The following is a 17153-nucleotide window of genomic DNA, read 5'->3' as shown; positions in this document are numbered from 1 at the left end:
TGTGGAAGTTATGGTGGGATCTCAGATGACATTCTCTGGAAAGAAAACTTAATAGAGTGCAAGTATGAAATGCTCAGGCCAGAGCAGCTGTGCCCTCTGCAAAGGCTTGGCCAGTGCTTGCACCTCTCCCTCTCCTGTGCTGGGTAAGGAAGGGCAGAGAGGGGGAAATCAGGGGTCTGCTGGAGGAGCCCCTCTACTTTGGAAGTCTTTGGCACCTCCGTGAGATATTTAAATGACAGACAGACATATAGGGATCTGTAAATACTCATTTGGTGCCAACTAAACCACAAAGAAGATACAGCATTTGTGGTCCAAGGAAGTTTAAATATTTGTGGTCAAACTTAAAATTCGACATAAAACTCTCATCTGCGATGGAAGGCGGCCAGGAACTGCATGGAGAACGTATAAGCTGTGTAAACTCACAGAAATGGCTTCCCAGCCAGCTCTGCCAGGACCAGGCAGAATATTCCAGCTCTTGCCTCTCTGCCTGAAGCAGAGGTGACACAGGAAGAGCAAGAGGTGGATGGTGCAAGCTGGGCAGGTGGGGGCTGTCAGGGTGAGCTCTGGTTTGCACCTTTTTTAATGCTATTTTTATATTGTAGATTGCCAGCCCTGCTTCCCCGTTCCTGTGTTGTCATGCTTTTCCTTCCACCACCCAGCTTCCCTCTGTCACAGCACTCTGTGACACTGGTGCTTTCTCCTGTGGGGCAGGAATCTCTGAATTACTCAGTGGGTGAAATCCTGGGACAGTTTCTCGTTGTCTCCATGGGGAAGTGCTTGGAAAAGAGTTTGTGCTGTTGGTGAATCTTCAGGGTTTCCTCCTTGTGAGCCCCCAGCAGGGCCAGCTCCCTCCTGCCACCGCTCCAGAGACACATTCCGGAACAGGGAGGGTGCCAGATAACCACAGCACCGTCCCCACAGCATGGGGCAGCCTGCACTGGGCTCCTGCCCCTTTTTTTTCCCTCCACATGTCCTGCAGAAAGGGCTGTGTCTCAGGGCACTGTCGCAAGAGCGCCCTGAGATTTGCAATCGAGATGTTGGATTGAACATTCATCAGCCGCATTTCCCAAATTCCAGGAGAGACAGATCCCAGTCCTGGCACAGCAACACAGTCTCTGGTCACCAGTGTGGCCCCACGAGCAGATGGACCCGAAAAACACCCGGGGTGGAGAGGTGTGGGGGTGGCCCTGCCTTGTCCCCAGCGCCAGCGTCCTCTGGAGTGGTGGCCTCAGAGGAAGGGCAGCGTGCGGCTGCTGAGAGCAGAGCGGTCGCCTTTCCCTTACTAAGCAATCCTCCCTTCCTCCACCGAAGAGCCTGCTAACCACTTTCTTATCTGTCTGAACTCTGCAAAACAATCTCTGGCAAGGCAGGCATCCTCCGAAATGGCAGAGGAAATAAATTCCCCCAGTCCCCGAAAAGGAAAAGACTGGAGGCTCCTGCGGCAGGGAGAGCAGCCCATGGCCTGTGAAAGCTGTCAGTGGTGCCATGTTGGCTTTGCTGAGGATAAGGAGCTTGCCTTCCTCCTTCCCCAGCCTGGGACCACGGGTTAGGGGCAGGATTTCAGGGATTTGTCTTCCCCAGTTCATGTTCCAGTAGGATTTGCAAGGCAGGAGCAGAGCGGGCTCCTTTGGACTTGGCTTTACTCGTGGCCTGACTTTTTCTCTTTCTTTCCTTGGGAAGTTTGGGCATGTGCTGGGGGCTGGACTGGGAGACAGGAAGACACTGAGGTGGCTGTAACAGGGAGTCCCTGTGTGTGACTCACTGTTTCTCCAGGAGTCATCTGCCTCTTCCACAGCTGTGATTTTTCAGCCCCTCGTTCACATGACAGACAATTTAAATGTGTGGTCCTGTGCTCAAGCCTTCACCTTGAAGAGCAGAAATGCCCTGGATCTGTCACTGCTGTGGGGATCAGCTCATGTGGGTATGGTGTGTGGACGAAAATTCTTTCTCCAGTGAAAATTCCTGCAAAAATTCCTGTAATGTCTTACTGGAGGCACCATTTTGCTCTGTGGAGGAGCCCACAACCTCTGCTGAGCTGTTGGCACCAATGCCTGAGGACACGAGGAGAATCAGACACTCACAAACCAGATTAAACATCCCCATTATTCACTGGAAGCTTCCTGCATCCCATCATCTTCTCTGGGACTGCTCTGGAGGGGGTAAAATTAAACAAGCTGAAGAGCCACCTCCTGCCTACGAGGTGTTGGATGCAGCCTGGAGCCAACTGCTCCGTGCTGCAAATGCTGCTGCTCCCTGGATCCGACAATGAAGTTCTTTAGCACATTTAACAGGTGAGTAAGACATTAGGGCAAGTCTTTCCAAGCATCAGCGAAAGCCAGAAGCTTGGTTTGGAATCCAGCAGGAACTTTCCTCTCCAGGCTGTGCAGCTCCAGGGAAGCAGTTGGTCCCGGGCTGGGCTGTGTCAGCTCTCCAGGCCATCCTGGGCACAGGAACTTTAGGTGGATCTGGAGGATGGTTTTTCATCTGGAACATCTGCTTTGGCTTTGGTGCTGACTCTTCCACAAAATTAACTAAAGGTTCCTGCAGGACCCTCAGAGGTATTTTGGCTTCAAGCCCTGGAGCTGCTCACAGCTTCCCCCCTGTCACTGAGTCTCACCCTGCTGTCCTGCAGCTGCCAGCAGTGGCAGGTACCAGAGCCTTGGCAGGAATCTGTGCAGGCTACTCAGGGCTTCTTCTGGTCTCTGGCCCCAAAACCTGGGTGACTCAGCTCAGATCCATCACTTTGCACCTTTATGTCACCCATGTGTATTCTCTGCATCACTGCACTGGATGAGGCAAGCCAAGCCCAGCAAGCCCGGGGGATGGTGGGCAGCTGGCTCCCTTTCCGTGCTGCTTTCCAGCTTTAAAGGCCAGTCCTGGCTGAGCTGTGTGGCCTTTAAAGCTGGAAAGATGGAGGTGTTTGCCAGGCCAAGCACATCTGCTGTGATGACTCGTCTGAGACTCTGTGCCCCAGTGCAGAGGCTGGAGCTGTGCCTGAGTGAGGCTCAGGATGCTGGGAGAGAGTTTAGGATAAGACATGGCCACACTCTCTCTTTGGAGAGTGGTTCTCCAGCTGTGGCCACGGGGAAGAGCAACTGGAATGGTTCTTCTGGACTTCTGTGTCTTCTTTGGGTGTTTTCTCATGCTCCTCTCTGTGATGGAGCATCTGGCATGGATGTAGCAGATCCTTTCCCCAGATGTGCTCTCTGGTTGGTGTACAGGATCCAGCAGTGAGATCCATCCAAGCCAGAGGTGCCTTGGTTTGGTCCCTGCTGCAGCCACAGTTGCTCTCTTGGGTCACACACAGCACGTGGAAACCACATCCACAGAGCCTGCTTGTGGGGTTAGTTGAAATTAAAAGTTTCTCTGAGAGACCTGTGCCTGCAGGCAGCTCTCAGCTGCTGAAACCAGGGTTACAGCCAGCTGTGAGTGCCTCTGCCCAGCTGGGATGGACACCTTGGTCCTCCCTACCCAGGAACCAAACCCCTCCAAGCTGTATTTGGGGCTGGGCAGAGCAAGGGGCTCCTCAGGTGGGGAACGAGCTCACAGAAGTTGGGCTGTGATGAGTCCAGGGTTGAACCCACCCAGCTTCTGTGCAAGCCTGTGAGATTAAAACCCAGAAGGGCTGAGACCAAACGAGGCAGGCGCTTTCCTTTGTGCTCCTCCTCCGAGCTGGCTCCCCAGGGATGGGAGGAGGCGGCCCAGGGCACAGGGAGGCACTGAGCCATGGCCTGCCTGGATGTTTTGCAGGGTCAGTGCAAACGTTTCAGCTGGGCAGTGCAGTCGCTGCGTGGTTTAGATTGTTTGGGGCTCACTTGGTCTCAGCATCGTTCAGCTACTTCAGCTAAGACATGTTTAAAATGATGTGGCAAAAACAGTGTTATCCCCACTCTGGATCGTGCTGGAGCTTGGCTCTGAGTCCCAGTCCTATCCCGTTCCCATCTCCGAATCTGGGATGGGATCTCTCCATGCTATGACTCAAACTTCTCATGTCCTTTTCCCCTTCTGAATCCAGCTGTCAGGATGTGCTGGTGTCTCCCCCTCGCACATAGGAATGCAGAGCCGGCAATGGCAGCCTGTCCTCCGAGCAATCGCTTCTCCAGAGCTGCTGCCTCCTGTTTTCCTTGTGGAGTCTCAGGTTGGGAGAGGGAGAAGCTGCCAGGATCCCTGCACACACCTCCAGCAGCAGTGTGGCATTGCCAGAGGGTGTGGGGCAGCCCCCTGCAGACCATGTCCCCCCCGGGATGTGGCAGGTCCCCGCGGCTGAGCAGGGCTCCCCTGGCCAGCTGGCTGGGCTGCCGGAGGCTCTTTGGACTAGCTGAAGGAATCTGCATTCCTGCCTCCCAGTTGTTTGCTCTTTAGGACGCTGTGTAAAATTAACAAGTTGTAAAAGTTGATTGAAGGCGGCGGAGGGTGTGACAGCGATTTTCGGAGCTGCGGGAGAGCCGCGTGCGGAGCAGCGGGGCCGGCCCGGGGGCAGAGGCGGCTCCAGGCGCTCCTCTGACCCAAAGCGAGAGCGGGGCTGGTTTCTGGTGGTGTCACCCCGCCAGCACCAGGTGCAGGTGTCCCCTCAGGCACAGAACTCGCAGCTCTCAGAGCAAGCCCTTCCCTCCTCTTAAATCTTCTGGAGGACATGTGGTGCTGTGGTGTGGGAGTCCTTTGCCCTGCACAGTGCTCAGGAAAGCTTTTCCCCTTCTGCCTGTTTTATCAGTGGGGGCAAATACAGCTGAGACCACAGAGGGGATCAGCTTCATTAGATCTGGGAACCTCTGGTTAGACTGGGGAACCCTGCTGACTGCTGGCAGGAGGTGACACTCGTGAGGTCCTGGTGGCACTGGCACTGCAGAGTGGCTTTGAAAACACAACAGCTGGTACAGTTAATGCACAGCCCTGTGGGTCTCGACAGGCAGTTAGTGTGTGTTAATGTGTGTCCTGCTGTGCCTTACTCAATGATCAGTATGTTAATGTGTGACCCATGAATTAGCAGTTGGCTAATGAATCTCGGCAGTGTGGCCAAGCTGGTGGTGAGCCTGTCTGATGGAGCAGGAGATTGGAAACATCTCCCCTCCGGCCCGATGAGATCAGGCTGGCAATCAGAGCCACTGCAGCTGAAGCCACTTCAGTCCCACGCCTGGCCCCCAGCCACGTGTCCCCAAGAGGCACCGCGGTGGCGAGGGGCTCTGGGGTGGCTCTGGGGAACTGAGCCCGGGTCATGGACGGGGGCACCAGACCACTTCAGCAATTCTCATTTTCGGTTTTCCTTTGAGAGTGGCTGCGTTCGTGTCAGGCCTATTTTCATACCCAGCAGTGACTCGGAGCCAGGCTTTCGGTTCCTGCTGTTGCTCTGCACAGAGGGGGAAGGGCTCTATTCCCCGCTGGGGCTGAGGTGTCTGCTGCCACATCACCAGAAACATCCCCACCGTGTCACTTGACGGTGCCATTCCTTCGGGAAGGTCGGGCACAGCTCCCGGTGTCCCCACCACGCCCCGCCGGCATTGCCACGTGCGCCGGCGAGCACCTCGGCGGCCATCGCGGTTATCCCGGCGCTGCCGCTCACATTTCCACCCTGAAACAGGAAGTTTCTGACCAAAGCGGGTTGCTCGGCGGCACGCAAGGTCCTTCTCTGCTGTTCCAGAGAGCCCTGGGTGCCACTCACGGGTCACTTCGTTCCCAGCCTGGCTGCCGGCAGCCCGGGGCTCTGCCGCGTCCTCCCCGAGCAGGGCTGCACGTGACGGGGATGTGCAGAGCGTTTGCTCCTTCCCTGTTTTTCATTCATGTGGGCTGGAAAAATGTGTTCATGAGACGAGTTGCTGTGGCATTATGTCATGGGCCTTTGGTTGGGCTCTTTTCCCCCCAGCAGATGAGCTGGATTTAAGCATGTGCTGTGCTGGCTTGGCAGGAAATCTGGTGTTTCCTACTGGTTTCTTCTTCAGGGGAGGAAGGAGTAATCCCACCTGCCCTTGTCCCCAGCCCCAGCCAAGGGTGAAGGGAGCTCTTCTGCGTGTTGCCCAATCATTCCTGATCCAAGAGGCTCAGATTTAAGCCTTTGTGGAGCAATGGTGTGTCAGCACTCAACCCCTCCTGAAAACCTCATGGATGTGGCTTTTATTTCTAGAGGTGTCTTGAGAAATCCCTGAGGAATGGAGTCAGGATGAGGCACCCATCTCTTCCCCATCTATACGGGCAGTTCCTGCATCCCCTTCCCTCCTGTTGCTGTTCTTGGCAGCATCTTGGCATCCCCTGGCACGTGGCTGGTGGTGGTGGGCGCTCTGCTTGCCCAGCAGCCTGGGCACAACAGAACTGCAGATACCCAGACTGGAAAATCCCTTGGCAGAAGTTACCCTGTGTGAGTCAGGCTGGGTCTCCATGGCATTAACCCATGGAGCTGGGGGTGAAGCCAGTGGTGAGGTTTCCACCACTTCCCTCAGCTGCAGCCCGGAGCTCTCAGAGCTCTCAGGAACTCTCAGGAGGGATGTTTCCCATGACAGCCATTCCCACTTCGCTCGTGTTCTCTTTCCTTTGGACTTTCCCCTGCACACAGTCATTCCTAAAGGAGAGCCAGGAGGTTGGGAATGTTCCTGTGGTGACACTTGCAGGGGTTGCTCCTGGCTGGATATCACAAGCAAAAGTCTGTCCTGGGAAAGAGGGTCCCCAGCAGCTCCTGGAGCTGCTGAGCTGGTGTCACCTCGTCCTTTGCTCCCCTCGGTACCATAGGACACATTTTATAGGTGTAAAATCAGTGGTTATGAATCTCTTGCTCCTCAAAATACTAATTCTTGTCATCACCCTGCTCACACCACCTCCCTGCAGCAGCAGCTGCCTCTGTGGGGAGGACAGGGCTTCTCCTCCCATGCAGGTACAAGAGGATTTCAGGGGGACACCTTCCAACAGAGGCAACCCCAGCTGCGGGTGCACGAGGGTGGCTCGCTCTGGCAGTAGCCGAGGTGGGAGGTTGGAGGTCAGAGGAGGGTCAGGTTTTTGACACGCACGGCAGAGACACAGTGGTTATAATTAGCCTGCAGAGAGGAAACTGGCAGTGCTGTGGAAGAGCAGAAGTTTCCTCTCACAGCAGCCTGGTGCAGCGGGGCCAGTGCCACTGCCAGCCCTGGCTCACCGAGGCACGGCCCCGTCGGGCACAACCACACCGGGACCAACCTGGCATCACAGGGTGTGTGTCCCTGGCTGTGAGGCACCTGGCCCTCTGCCCAGCTTCAGAATCTCAGTCCTGGGAGGCTGCAGAGACCCTTTTGGGATGGGGGTCTCTGAGACTGCTTTGGTCTATGAGCACAGCAAACCCAGGGTGGTTTGGGGGCAGGGGAAACTCAGGCGTCAGCGCAGACTTTGTGTCCGTAGCGTGCGGCACTTTTAATCTCGTTCGCTGACTTTCTCCCTATAAATCTGCAGCTCCCTGGGGGTGACACCAGTCAGCAGGAAGCACCAGGGGGGAGCTGTGCAGGTGCAGAGCCCTGCTGCAAGGGGACAAGGGCTGAGCCAAGGCCAGGCGTGGCAGAGGTGCCGGCTGAGGCTGTGCCGCGTGGGACAGGGCTGTGGAGGCACCAGGCTCCCGTGCTCTGGAAACTCCATTTGAGAGCCTCATAAATTGGATAATTACCCAAGCTATTGAGTTTCCTTCAGGCTAGATCCGTCCCAGCCTCCCCAACAGGGCTCCCCAGTTGGTCTGTGAGATGGGCCCGTGGGACGGGGTCGGGCTGGAGGTGAGATGGGGCTCAGGTTTTCTCAAATGCACCCACCCTCTCACTCTCACGCCTGCATCCCTCCACAGCTTTTAGGGAGGAAATCCAACAACGAAGCCAAAAGGAAGGAGAGGGATAGGCTACATCATTGATCTGTCATGGTTCAGCAGGATTTTCCCCCATTTGCTGGGGCTGGGCAGGGGGCTGGCTGTGCCCGGGGAGTCCTGCAGCCCTGGAGTGCTCAGAGGAAGCAGGACAGGATCGGTGCTGAACATCCTGACTTTGCCTGCCTCCTTTTCCCTGGGGACTACAAAGCAAGGCAAACCCCTTCCAGCCGTGTTTAGAAGAGGGGCACCCCTCACATCCCTGAGGTGCTGCCTGCATCCCACTGGGCCTTCTATCCCGAACATTTCCCCCTGGTCGTTACTCATCCGCTCCCCTTTGCACTGACTTTGTTTTCCTTTCCCTCTCCCCAACCCCCTCGTCCTCACCCCGTAGGTTATTGCAGCCGACTGCAAGAGGGTCACAGTTCTGAAGTATTTCCTGGAAGCCCTTTGTGGACAAGAAGAGCCTTTGCTGGCATTCAAGGGTGGAAAATATGTGTCAGTGGCACCCGTCCCAGACGCCATGGGAAAGGAAATGGGAAGCCAAGAGGGAAAACAACTGGAAGATCAGGTACCGTGCGGGAAGAGCGCGCCTCGGTGAAGGAAGAATCACCCCTGTGGGGCCCAGCCTCTGCCTGCCCTGCAGCTCCCGCTATTTATAGCTGGCCTAGCTGCGTGTGCATTTTATGGGGGGAGGCGGGGGGGGGCAAGTGGTGCACAGCCCTTGTCTCCTGAGTGTGCTTCGCTCGTGCCCCTTCCTGCCAGCCCAGCCCGCCTGCCTCTATCTCGCACGCCGCTATGAGTTCCAGATGCTGCTTTTTTCATACCCAGGGTGGGGGCAGCTTTAATAACGTGCAGCACCACGGCCCCGGGAGAGGAGGTGGGCGAGGGGGTGTCAGGGTTCAGCTTCAGGATCAAGTTTATAGCCGTGGAGCCCGTTGCAGCAGAGGCCTGAGCTCCAGCCTCCAGCACACGTACAGGAAGAGCTGACATTGGCGCCCCGTCCCTCCCCTGCCTCTCACATCCTGATGTGATTAAGGAATTCAACTCTTGTTTTTCTGCCCTTGCTTGTTCCTGTAGGCCTTGCTTCACTCCAGGCTCCGTGTGTGTGTTTAAGGGCCCTGCCAGCTGCTCTGCAGGTTGACTCCTTTCTTCTGTTTAATCTTGCAGTTGGAAAGGCCAGGGAAACAGGAGAGAGGAGCAGAGGCGTTGGGAACGGGAGGCTGGGTGGCCTGGTGCTGCCCAGGCTCCCTCTGGCTCCCCTCCCTGTGCTGGGGCCGGCCACTCAGAGCCAGAGGGATGTCACCCTGAGCAGGGACAGCACCTCATCTCTGTCCCATGGGAACTGAAAGTCAGAAAGCTCACAGAAGCCCAGAGCAGTGCTGTACTCAGCACCCTCCTTGTCCCAGCTGAGCAGGGGACAGCAAACCCCCAGGCAAGAGTTGTCTCTGTAAGAGTTGTCTCTGGATCTTTGTCCTCTTCTGGAGAAGGTGCTGGAGGTTTTCAAATTGTCATGTGGGATATGGGGGTTGTATAGGTTCTTCCCAGTGTCATGACAGGGATGGTCCCGTTCTTCGGAATGCTCCTTTTGTTGGCTCAGTCCATCCAGTTCCTGCTGTGAGCAAGCACAGTACCAGGATAGCTCCCTCCTGCCCCATCCCCACAGTCTCTGCTCAGCTGTGGGAATCTCTCCATGAGCTCATTGTGCAACCCTGCAGCTTCCCTCTTGGGCTCTGATCTCAAGGAAGCTTGCAGCTCGCCAGAGTGACCACCAGCACTGTGGGGCAAGAGGTCCTGACCCCCCCCCAGCAGATCTGCATCAGACAGAGGCTTGTCCCTGAGGCCCTGGTGTGACACTCTCCCTCTGGCAGCATCCCCCCCATCCCCTGTGGTCCAGGCTGTCCCAGCAGAGGGAAGTGAGCCTGAGGGCTCCCATCTTCCTTGTTCCCATGGCTAAAAGGTCACAGGGAGAGAAGAGAAGGTGGTTCTGTGGCCTGGGTGAAATGATTGAGTGCACGACTGTGCAGCACTGGGGTTGTTCTAAATTAAGACCATGAGTCCCTTCTGCTGACGCCTGGCAGCCTGCACAGGGCAGAGAGTGTAGCCCTGCTCTTAACTCTCTATGCAGGATCTGTCTCCTGCAGCCCTCCAGGGGCTCAGAGCAGGTTTTTCTGGCCAGGTGCCATCTGGAAACTCTACCCAGCCCCATCACAATCCTTGGATTTTGTGCAGAGAAGGGAGGATGGGTAGTGGCATGGCTTGGGAAGGCCACCCATGATCACTGGCGAGCAAGGTTGGCTGCATGAGGTGAGGGGTCTGCAGGCAGCAGTGGAGAGTTGGGCTCCTGGGCAGCACATGTGGGACACATGTTGAGGAACAGGGACTTGTGGGCTCCCCTTTGGGTGTGGAATGACTGGGGAGAGCAGCAAAGCTTGGGCAGAACATGGTTGGGAGTGATGCCCAATTAGACACCAGCCACCACCTCCCACCCTCCTGTATCCCGGAGATTTGGGTATGTGGGGAAAGGCCAGTGTGGCCTCCACCTAAGGGAGGAACAGCATGGCTCCTTCTGGGGTCTCCAGTTCAGGCAGTGCAGGCATACTGGGAACAGTCTGCAGAACTGGTGGGTAACCTCAAGGCAGGGTCTCTAGGAGAGGAAGAAGATGCAGTATGGTCCAGATGTGCTGGTGTGGGCAGGAGGCTGGAGAACCAGGGACCCTTGAATTCAGCAAAGAAAAGGTTCCTGGACAGCAGGAGCATGGCAAAGGCTGACTAGAAGTAGGCTGGAAATATTAACAGAGGAAGTAATTAACTGTTGAAACGAGTGACCTTGAGACACAGTGGATGCTCCATCATGTGGAGCTTTAAAATCAAGATTTTGAACATCTCCTTCTGAAACATCTGTTCCAGACCAGCTGGAAGTTTTGGGTTGGGTGCAGGAATCTCTCTGGACTACTCAGAGGTCAAAATGGAGAAGGGCACTGGAGTTTGTGGATCTGAGGTTCCTGTCAGGATGAGCAGCCCATGTGCCCTGTGGGATTAAGGCAGCAGTGTTAGAGCAGCCTTGTACTGCCCTGGTGCAGGGAGGTGGGAAGAAGCAGCCTGAACAGGGATGTGCAGCCTGAACAGCCAGGCAAAGCAGAGAGACAGGGAAATACCATGATTTCACAGAACTGGAGGCAATAAAACATCAGTGACTCACCCAAGGCTGTGGGAAGAGTTTTCCAAGGTGAGGAAGAGGGTGTGATTTTAGAGCAGAGCATAAAGCTGGGCTGCCCCTGCCCAGCCTGGTCGCTGCCTTTCCTGCCCATTACCTCCTGTCTCACCTTGTCATTTCCTGAAGGTTTGCTATTTATTTGCCTTCTTTTGGATGTTTAGAAATAGTCAGTCACCCATCAGCAAGGGGTGATGGACTGCCTGACAGGGATTTGTCTGCTGGAAAAGGAAGAGCAGAACAAGAATGATCCCTGCCACCAGCATCCCTTACAGTGACTGCCCTCCTGTTTTTTTCTCTTTGTGCATTTCCTGGAAGAAGGAGGATGATGTGAGGATTGAGGCCTTTGAAGATGACTCTGAGACTGAAGGCAGTGGAGGAGAGATGGACATCAAGGAGCTCAGAGCCAAAAAGCAAGCACTGGCCAGGAAAGTCGCTGAGCAGCAGCGCCGTCAAGACAAGATTCAGGTAGGATGGGCTGATCCCACCTTGCTGTGCCAGTGGTGCACAGCTGTTTTCCTACCATGCTTCAAAGGCTTCTTGAGATGTCCCACGGCACCTTAACCTTCCTGGGTGTAATGCCACGTGCTGCCTCTGTCAAACCCAGCAGCAAACAGCTTTGGCCCTTTGGAAGGTCCAAATCTGGGTTGTTGTCCCCACCCTGAGTAAGATCTGCCCTCCCAGGCCTTGAAAAGAAGGTTTTGGGGACCCACTTGAAGCCAGACACAGCTTCCCTATGGAGCTGCCAGCACACCCAGGAGTGGCAGGGCAGTGCTTTAGCTGCTGGCTGTAGTGCTGTGTGTGCCAGGCAGCGAGCTGTGCCCCGGGGCAGCGGCTCCTCTGCGTGTGTGCCAGTGAGCTGTGCCCCCACCCAGGGCAGAGGCTCCGTGACAGCGAGATTTGGTGAGAAATCAGCCTTCCTGTGCAACGGGGCACAGGCAGACAAGGGAGAGGGTGGGACGTGAACGGCAGAGTTCATGCAGGAGCCAGCGGCGGAAAAACAATCTGCAAACGGCCGCTGCAGCCAGAACGTTGCCATCGTTATGGGGACAAACAGACGGGATGCAGGTGATCCTGGCCTGGCCCTGGCCTGATGAGAGCATGTTTCCCAGTGGGAGTTGGTGAAGTAAACTGGTTGAACTGGGAGCAGATGCCTGGCGAGGCACCCTGTTGCTTTAAGAGCAATCTCACATGCGTGGATGGCTGTTGGCTGCCTCCTCGCTCGCAACCCCTCTTCCTCCAGCCTCGCGGCCCAGATGAGGATTTCTCAGCAGAGGAAAAATTCTCCCTGGCTCCCCTCCCCCTCACCTCCGCCCTCTCTAATGCCCAGGGCCCTTCACTTCCATAATTCTTCATTTTCCAGCCTTGAACGTAAGCCAGACACATCTGTCTGGCCATATGCGTGAACTCTGCAGTGTGTGCCGAGGTGGTTGTAAAACAGGGCTGCTGAAGGCCCTACTGGGAGAGCCTGCACATGTGTACCCTCGGGCTACTGGCGCCGGGCCCAGAACCACTGCGCTTCGCTTTTCCAAACCCACCCCAACCTTTGCAGATTTTGCCTTTTTTCTCTTTTTTTTCCCCTTTTTTTTTTTTTTTTTTTCATTTGAATTCGGAGCAATCCATATCAAGGCGAAGGTAGAAGTTTTGTGTGCAGGGAGGGAGAGGCCGCCCCCACAAGCGAGTCCATTATTGTTGGCAGGTACCTGGGTCACGTTAATAGGAGGAGGAAGAAAGCAGCAACGAAACGAGTGAGAGATTGGAGAGATGGGCTGTAAATTAAAGCGGCCTGAAGCCTTCCAGCCTCCCATGGTTGTTAAGCGGGAGGTGTAAGTAAATTCCCCACTTCCCACTGCCTTGTACAGACACAGCAAACAGGAACTGCACATGTTCGGGGAGGGCAGCGCGCAGCAGAGCCCGGCGAGCGGCGCAGCTGCAGCGGGGCCCCCCGGGATGGCCGCTGCCCATTCTGCAGGGAGAGTGGGGGCTGCCTGATGTTGTCAGGGGCTTTCTCCCCCCGGCCTGCTCCTCCCTTCCTCCTCAGCCGTGCTGGGGCCGATGCTCGCAGGCAGAGAGAGGTCAAAATGAGGGTGTGGGCAGCTTCAGGGGCTGCACAGCTGAGAGCTGAGGTGCAGTTGGAGTCTGAAGGCGCGGGGTGGAGGAGAAGTCCTTGGGGCTTCGGTAAAGTCATCCAGGCCGTAGCTGGCTGGGAACGGCCTGGAGTAGAACATGTGTGCTTGCCCCAGTCCTCTCCCTGCCCGGGTACTGACCATGCAGCTGGAGCAGCAGAGGAGCTCGGGTGGAAAATGCTGCCGTGGGAGGCCAGGTTGGAGCCAGCTCAGCATCCACCCCCTCCACTTTCCCTCTTATAACCTGTGATCCTTCACCTTTCTGCTCTTCCCAACAGATTTAGTGTTTTGTGGGAGCTGGGGACCTTTTCCCTTCCCTGTTACAGCCTCTCATTCACTGCCCACCTAGGGAATGTCAGCTGCTCTCCAAGTCACCCTTTCATTTTTTTGGGGACAAGCCACAGCTCCATCCGAGTCCAGCAGATGTGGCTCCTGGCTCAGCACACAGGACTCAGCTCCCCACACAGCAGTGGGGACTGGGGTCCAGGTGCTGTGGCTGCCTCCTGTGGAATCTGTGATGGTGTGTACAGTCCCCCAGGGTGCAAAGCCTTCGTCTCTTGGCTGTGTGGTTTCTTTCTGTGCCCAAGGAGAGCACAGTGTCACGGCCTCACCTGGGACTTGCAGAGTTGTACTTCTCATGGATCAAGTCGCTGCCTTCTTCCCTGCAGGTTTTCCTGCCTTTGCCCTGTTCCCCAGTCTCTGGCAGCCCAGCTGTGCTGCTGATTGACACCTTGGGGGGGATTTGAGCTTCATTGCTCTCCTTAGGTCCTTGTCCCTGGCTATCTGCAGGACTGTGGCTTGAGCTGCTGAGGAAACACAGGTCCAGGCAGGATAAATGGCAAATGGGGTGGCCCTCAGCCAGCACCAGCTTTAGAGGGAACTCGGCTCAGCTCCATTCCCCTACACAAGCACAGACCCCAAAACTATTAGTCTGAGAGGAAAGATAGAACAGATCAGGGTCAGGTCTCTTGTGTCCCTGGTCAGCTCTAGATGCAAAGCAGCTCCCTGGCTCCACTGCCAGCCTGCCACTGCCCTCACCACATTCCCACACTGGGACAGAGCTGGTGACAGCTGCTGACGGCAGGGATGCATCAGCACGAGGTGAAAGACCAGGCACATCCCTGGGTGCTGCTCAGGTGTTTAGAGGGAGGAGAGACCAGGCAGGCAGGTGGACAAGAAGAGGTGGCAGCAACACTGCTGGGGCAGGCAGTGCTCTCAGACAGGGCTGTCCCCAAGCCACAGCCTGTCCTGCTGCTTGGCCAGCCCTTGGTCCATGCTGTTCAGCGTCCCCTGTCCTTTGTGCCGCCGCTGCGCGCTGGGAGCGGTCGAGTTTCCTGACCGGTTGAAAACATCCCACCTGAAACATAACAGGCTCTTCCTCTGGATGCTGCTATTGTTTTGCTCAGCATTACAGAAGCAGCTCAACCGGGGCGGCCAATTATGACATGTCTTCCCAAAATAGCCTCTCTCCTGTCCCTTCTGAGCCCACGGAACGGCCGCCCCCTTAAGATGCAGCCGCTCCTTTGTGGCGGTAGTGTGAGTAAGTGGCTAAATTTAGCCGTGTCCCATTCACGCTCTCCCTCCCCGCGGGAACAATGCCGCGGGCGCACACGCGCCGGCACAGCACCTGCCTGGGAGCGGGTGCCTGCAGCCTGCGGAAGGCACACACCCACCCACGGCGGCTCCGCCACGGCGGCGGCCCCGGTGTGCTACCAGGCACGGGGCACGTTTACTCCCGAGGAAGACGCTGGGGACGAGCCTTGGGAGGAGGAAGCCCTGGAGCAGAGAGGCTTGGAGGAGGCATTGTTCTCGGCCCTGGAAAATCCGATCCCCGCGGAGAGCGCGGGGTTGGAAGGGGCAGCGGCGCCGGCTTTCGCCGCGGTTGGGGAGAGGGTGGTGGCGGGAGAGAGGTGGTGGCAGGATGGTGGTGGCCCTTCCGTCCTGGCTGAGCGGCATGACCCCGTGCGACCTGTCGCTTTTCTCTTCGGCCTCTCTGCCATCCTGGCACCACGGGCAGAGGAGTTCTGGGGTCCGTGTGCGGAGCTCCAGGGTCCATGTGGAGCCTTCTCCTATTCTGTGCTGGTGGTGGAGGCTCTCAGTTCGCCCTCCTGTCGCTCTGCACAAAGTCCTGGCTTTTGGGGGACCGTCCCCTCCCACGCTGGAAGCCCTCACCCGGGCATCGGCTTCCGGGGAATTCCCCAGGTGATCCCAGCTGATGGATGAGCTGGGAATTTGGGACTGCGTGTGCAGGAGTGTCTGATCTCAGTGCTGCCACCAGCTGGGGCAGCCGGGGGAGCCACCTCCGGCTCCGGCCCAGCTCCTGGGAGAAGCCCCCGTGGCCGGAGCAGCGGGATGGGGAGGGGGCCGCGGGTGGGAGCAGCGCTGACACCGCAGCGTTCGGGTGCAGGAGGCAAGGGGGGGTGGAGCTGGCAGCCCAGGAGAGGGCAAGGAGCCCCTGGTCTCAGAGGTCCACTGCTGCGTCCAGTACTGTGGGGTCACCCTGCCACTGAGTTGAGCCAAGCCGAGCCTATTTGTTTAACCCAAATAAGCCAAAGCTAAAATCCGGCTGTCCCAAAACACTTGGGCCAGGGCGAGGCTGTACCTCTGCTGTTCTATCCACCCTGCGCTCCCCAGGGTGGTTTCCAAACCCCACCTCCCAGCAGGACACACAGGCCACCATCTCCCTCTCCCTTGTTTTAGGGACACTGAGGCACGGTGGGACCAGCAGCTCGCTTCAGGCAGCTCTAAAAGCACAGAAGCTGAGTCCCAAACATGGACATCCCGATGCACACCCGCATGCTCCCCTTCCTCCCCACGGGACCGTGCCCCACTGACCGGCAGGAGGGTTAAGCAGAACTGGCCTCCCCGGTTCTGCCGCACATGGGCTCCCTTTCATCTCTGGCGTGGGGCCAGCCAGCGTCCGCATGAATCACAGGCCACTCCTCTCTCCCCCAAACCCCTTGGCCGGAGGCTTCTGCAGCCTTTTACTCACACAAACAAAAATAAATCTCGCTGCCGGCCTCTGAACTCTGCAAAGGCGAGTTTCCCTCTGGCTCCCCGAGCGGCCCGGAGCTGTGCGCGGGGACTTGGCACGCTCCCCGCCGACCTCGCTCTTTCACTCCCGGCGCATCCTGTGTCCTTCTCTCACCGGGCGGCCCGGCGAGCGGAATGGGACGTGACGGCCGGCACAGGCGTTGCTGGCGGCTGCCAGGAATCGGCCGGGTACGGCCCGCGAGGGCCGCCGGGGCAAATGCCACACACGAGGGTACTGCCCTCCCCGCCGTCACCCCCGTGCCCCCGGCCGGAGGGGTAGGTGAGCATCCTGCTGACGCTGCTGAGGTCACCTGCACGGGCGGGGGTGAGTCACAGGCTCAGGAACTGTATTGGGGTGCAGGCCGGGGTCTCCTCCTGCCACCAGCTCTTGTTCACATAGGACTGTCACTATTCAGTGGAAACTGCGTGGTTTCACCCCCACTTCCTGCAACTTCAGGGCCATTGACCTCTATGGCAGCCCCACAGGGGATTTGCCACTCTCTGAGTCTCCGCATTGGTCTCTGGAGCCCTTCTCTATCTCCCCAAGGCAGCTGGAGCAGGATCCAGTGCCTCCCAGGGACAAGCAGCTCCTCCCACACCCCAAAACCCCGCGGAGACACCCTACCTGCCGTTCTCCTTGTGGTGAGGGGGCAGCAGCAATTTTATACTGGGGTTGGTTCTACAGTCCCTGACTGTAGCTCTTCCTGTGCCACCAGTGAGTGCCAAGGCAGAGCACAGGCAGGGATGGCATCTAGCACGTGAAGGTACAGAGCTGCAGCCTGGGGACACTGGTGCAGATGGGCAAGGCATGTCCTTCCGCTGGCATGCAGCAGACAGGACCTGGCATGCTCCTTGCTCTGCCTGCCCCTAAGGGTTTGTGGGAGCCACATCCCCGGGACCAGCACTGCCAGAAGGAGGGTGGGAGGCACGTGGTGAGGTTCTGGTTGCTGCCTTGCCTGGAGACACTTGTGGGAGGTGGCAG

At 57.2% G+C, this 17153-nt stretch overlaps 1 protein-coding gene across 5 annotated transcripts in view; it reads left to right on the top strand.

Moving 5' to 3' along the window:
- Positions 1-17153, top strand: part of SMG6 (SMG6 nonsense mediated mRNA decay factor) — a 103785-nt gene that overhangs the window by 79727 nt on the left and 6905 nt on the right. For 4 of the 5 annotated variants that reach the window (XM_053960824.1, XM_053960826.1, XM_053960828.1 and 1 more), the window contains exons 14-15: positions 8193-8369; positions 11331-11480. In XM_053960824.1, coding sequence (XP_053816799.1) covers positions 8193-8369; positions 11331-11480 — 327 coding nt within the window. The remainder of the gene's footprint in view (positions 1-8192; positions 8370-11330; positions 11481-17153) is intronic. The other variant, XM_053960825.1, reaches the window with a different exon arrangement.

The sequence above is a fragment of the Vidua chalybeata genome, chromosome 20 (assembly GCF_026979565.1).
Source record: "Vidua chalybeata isolate OUT-0048 chromosome 20, bVidCha1 merged haplotype, whole genome shotgun sequence".
NCBI classification, from domain to species: Eukaryota; Metazoa; Chordata; class Aves; order Passeriformes; family Viduidae; genus Vidua; species Vidua chalybeata.
The sequence above is the reverse complement of the archived record's forward strand: the minus strand, read 5'-3'. Positions and strand labels throughout refer to the sequence as shown.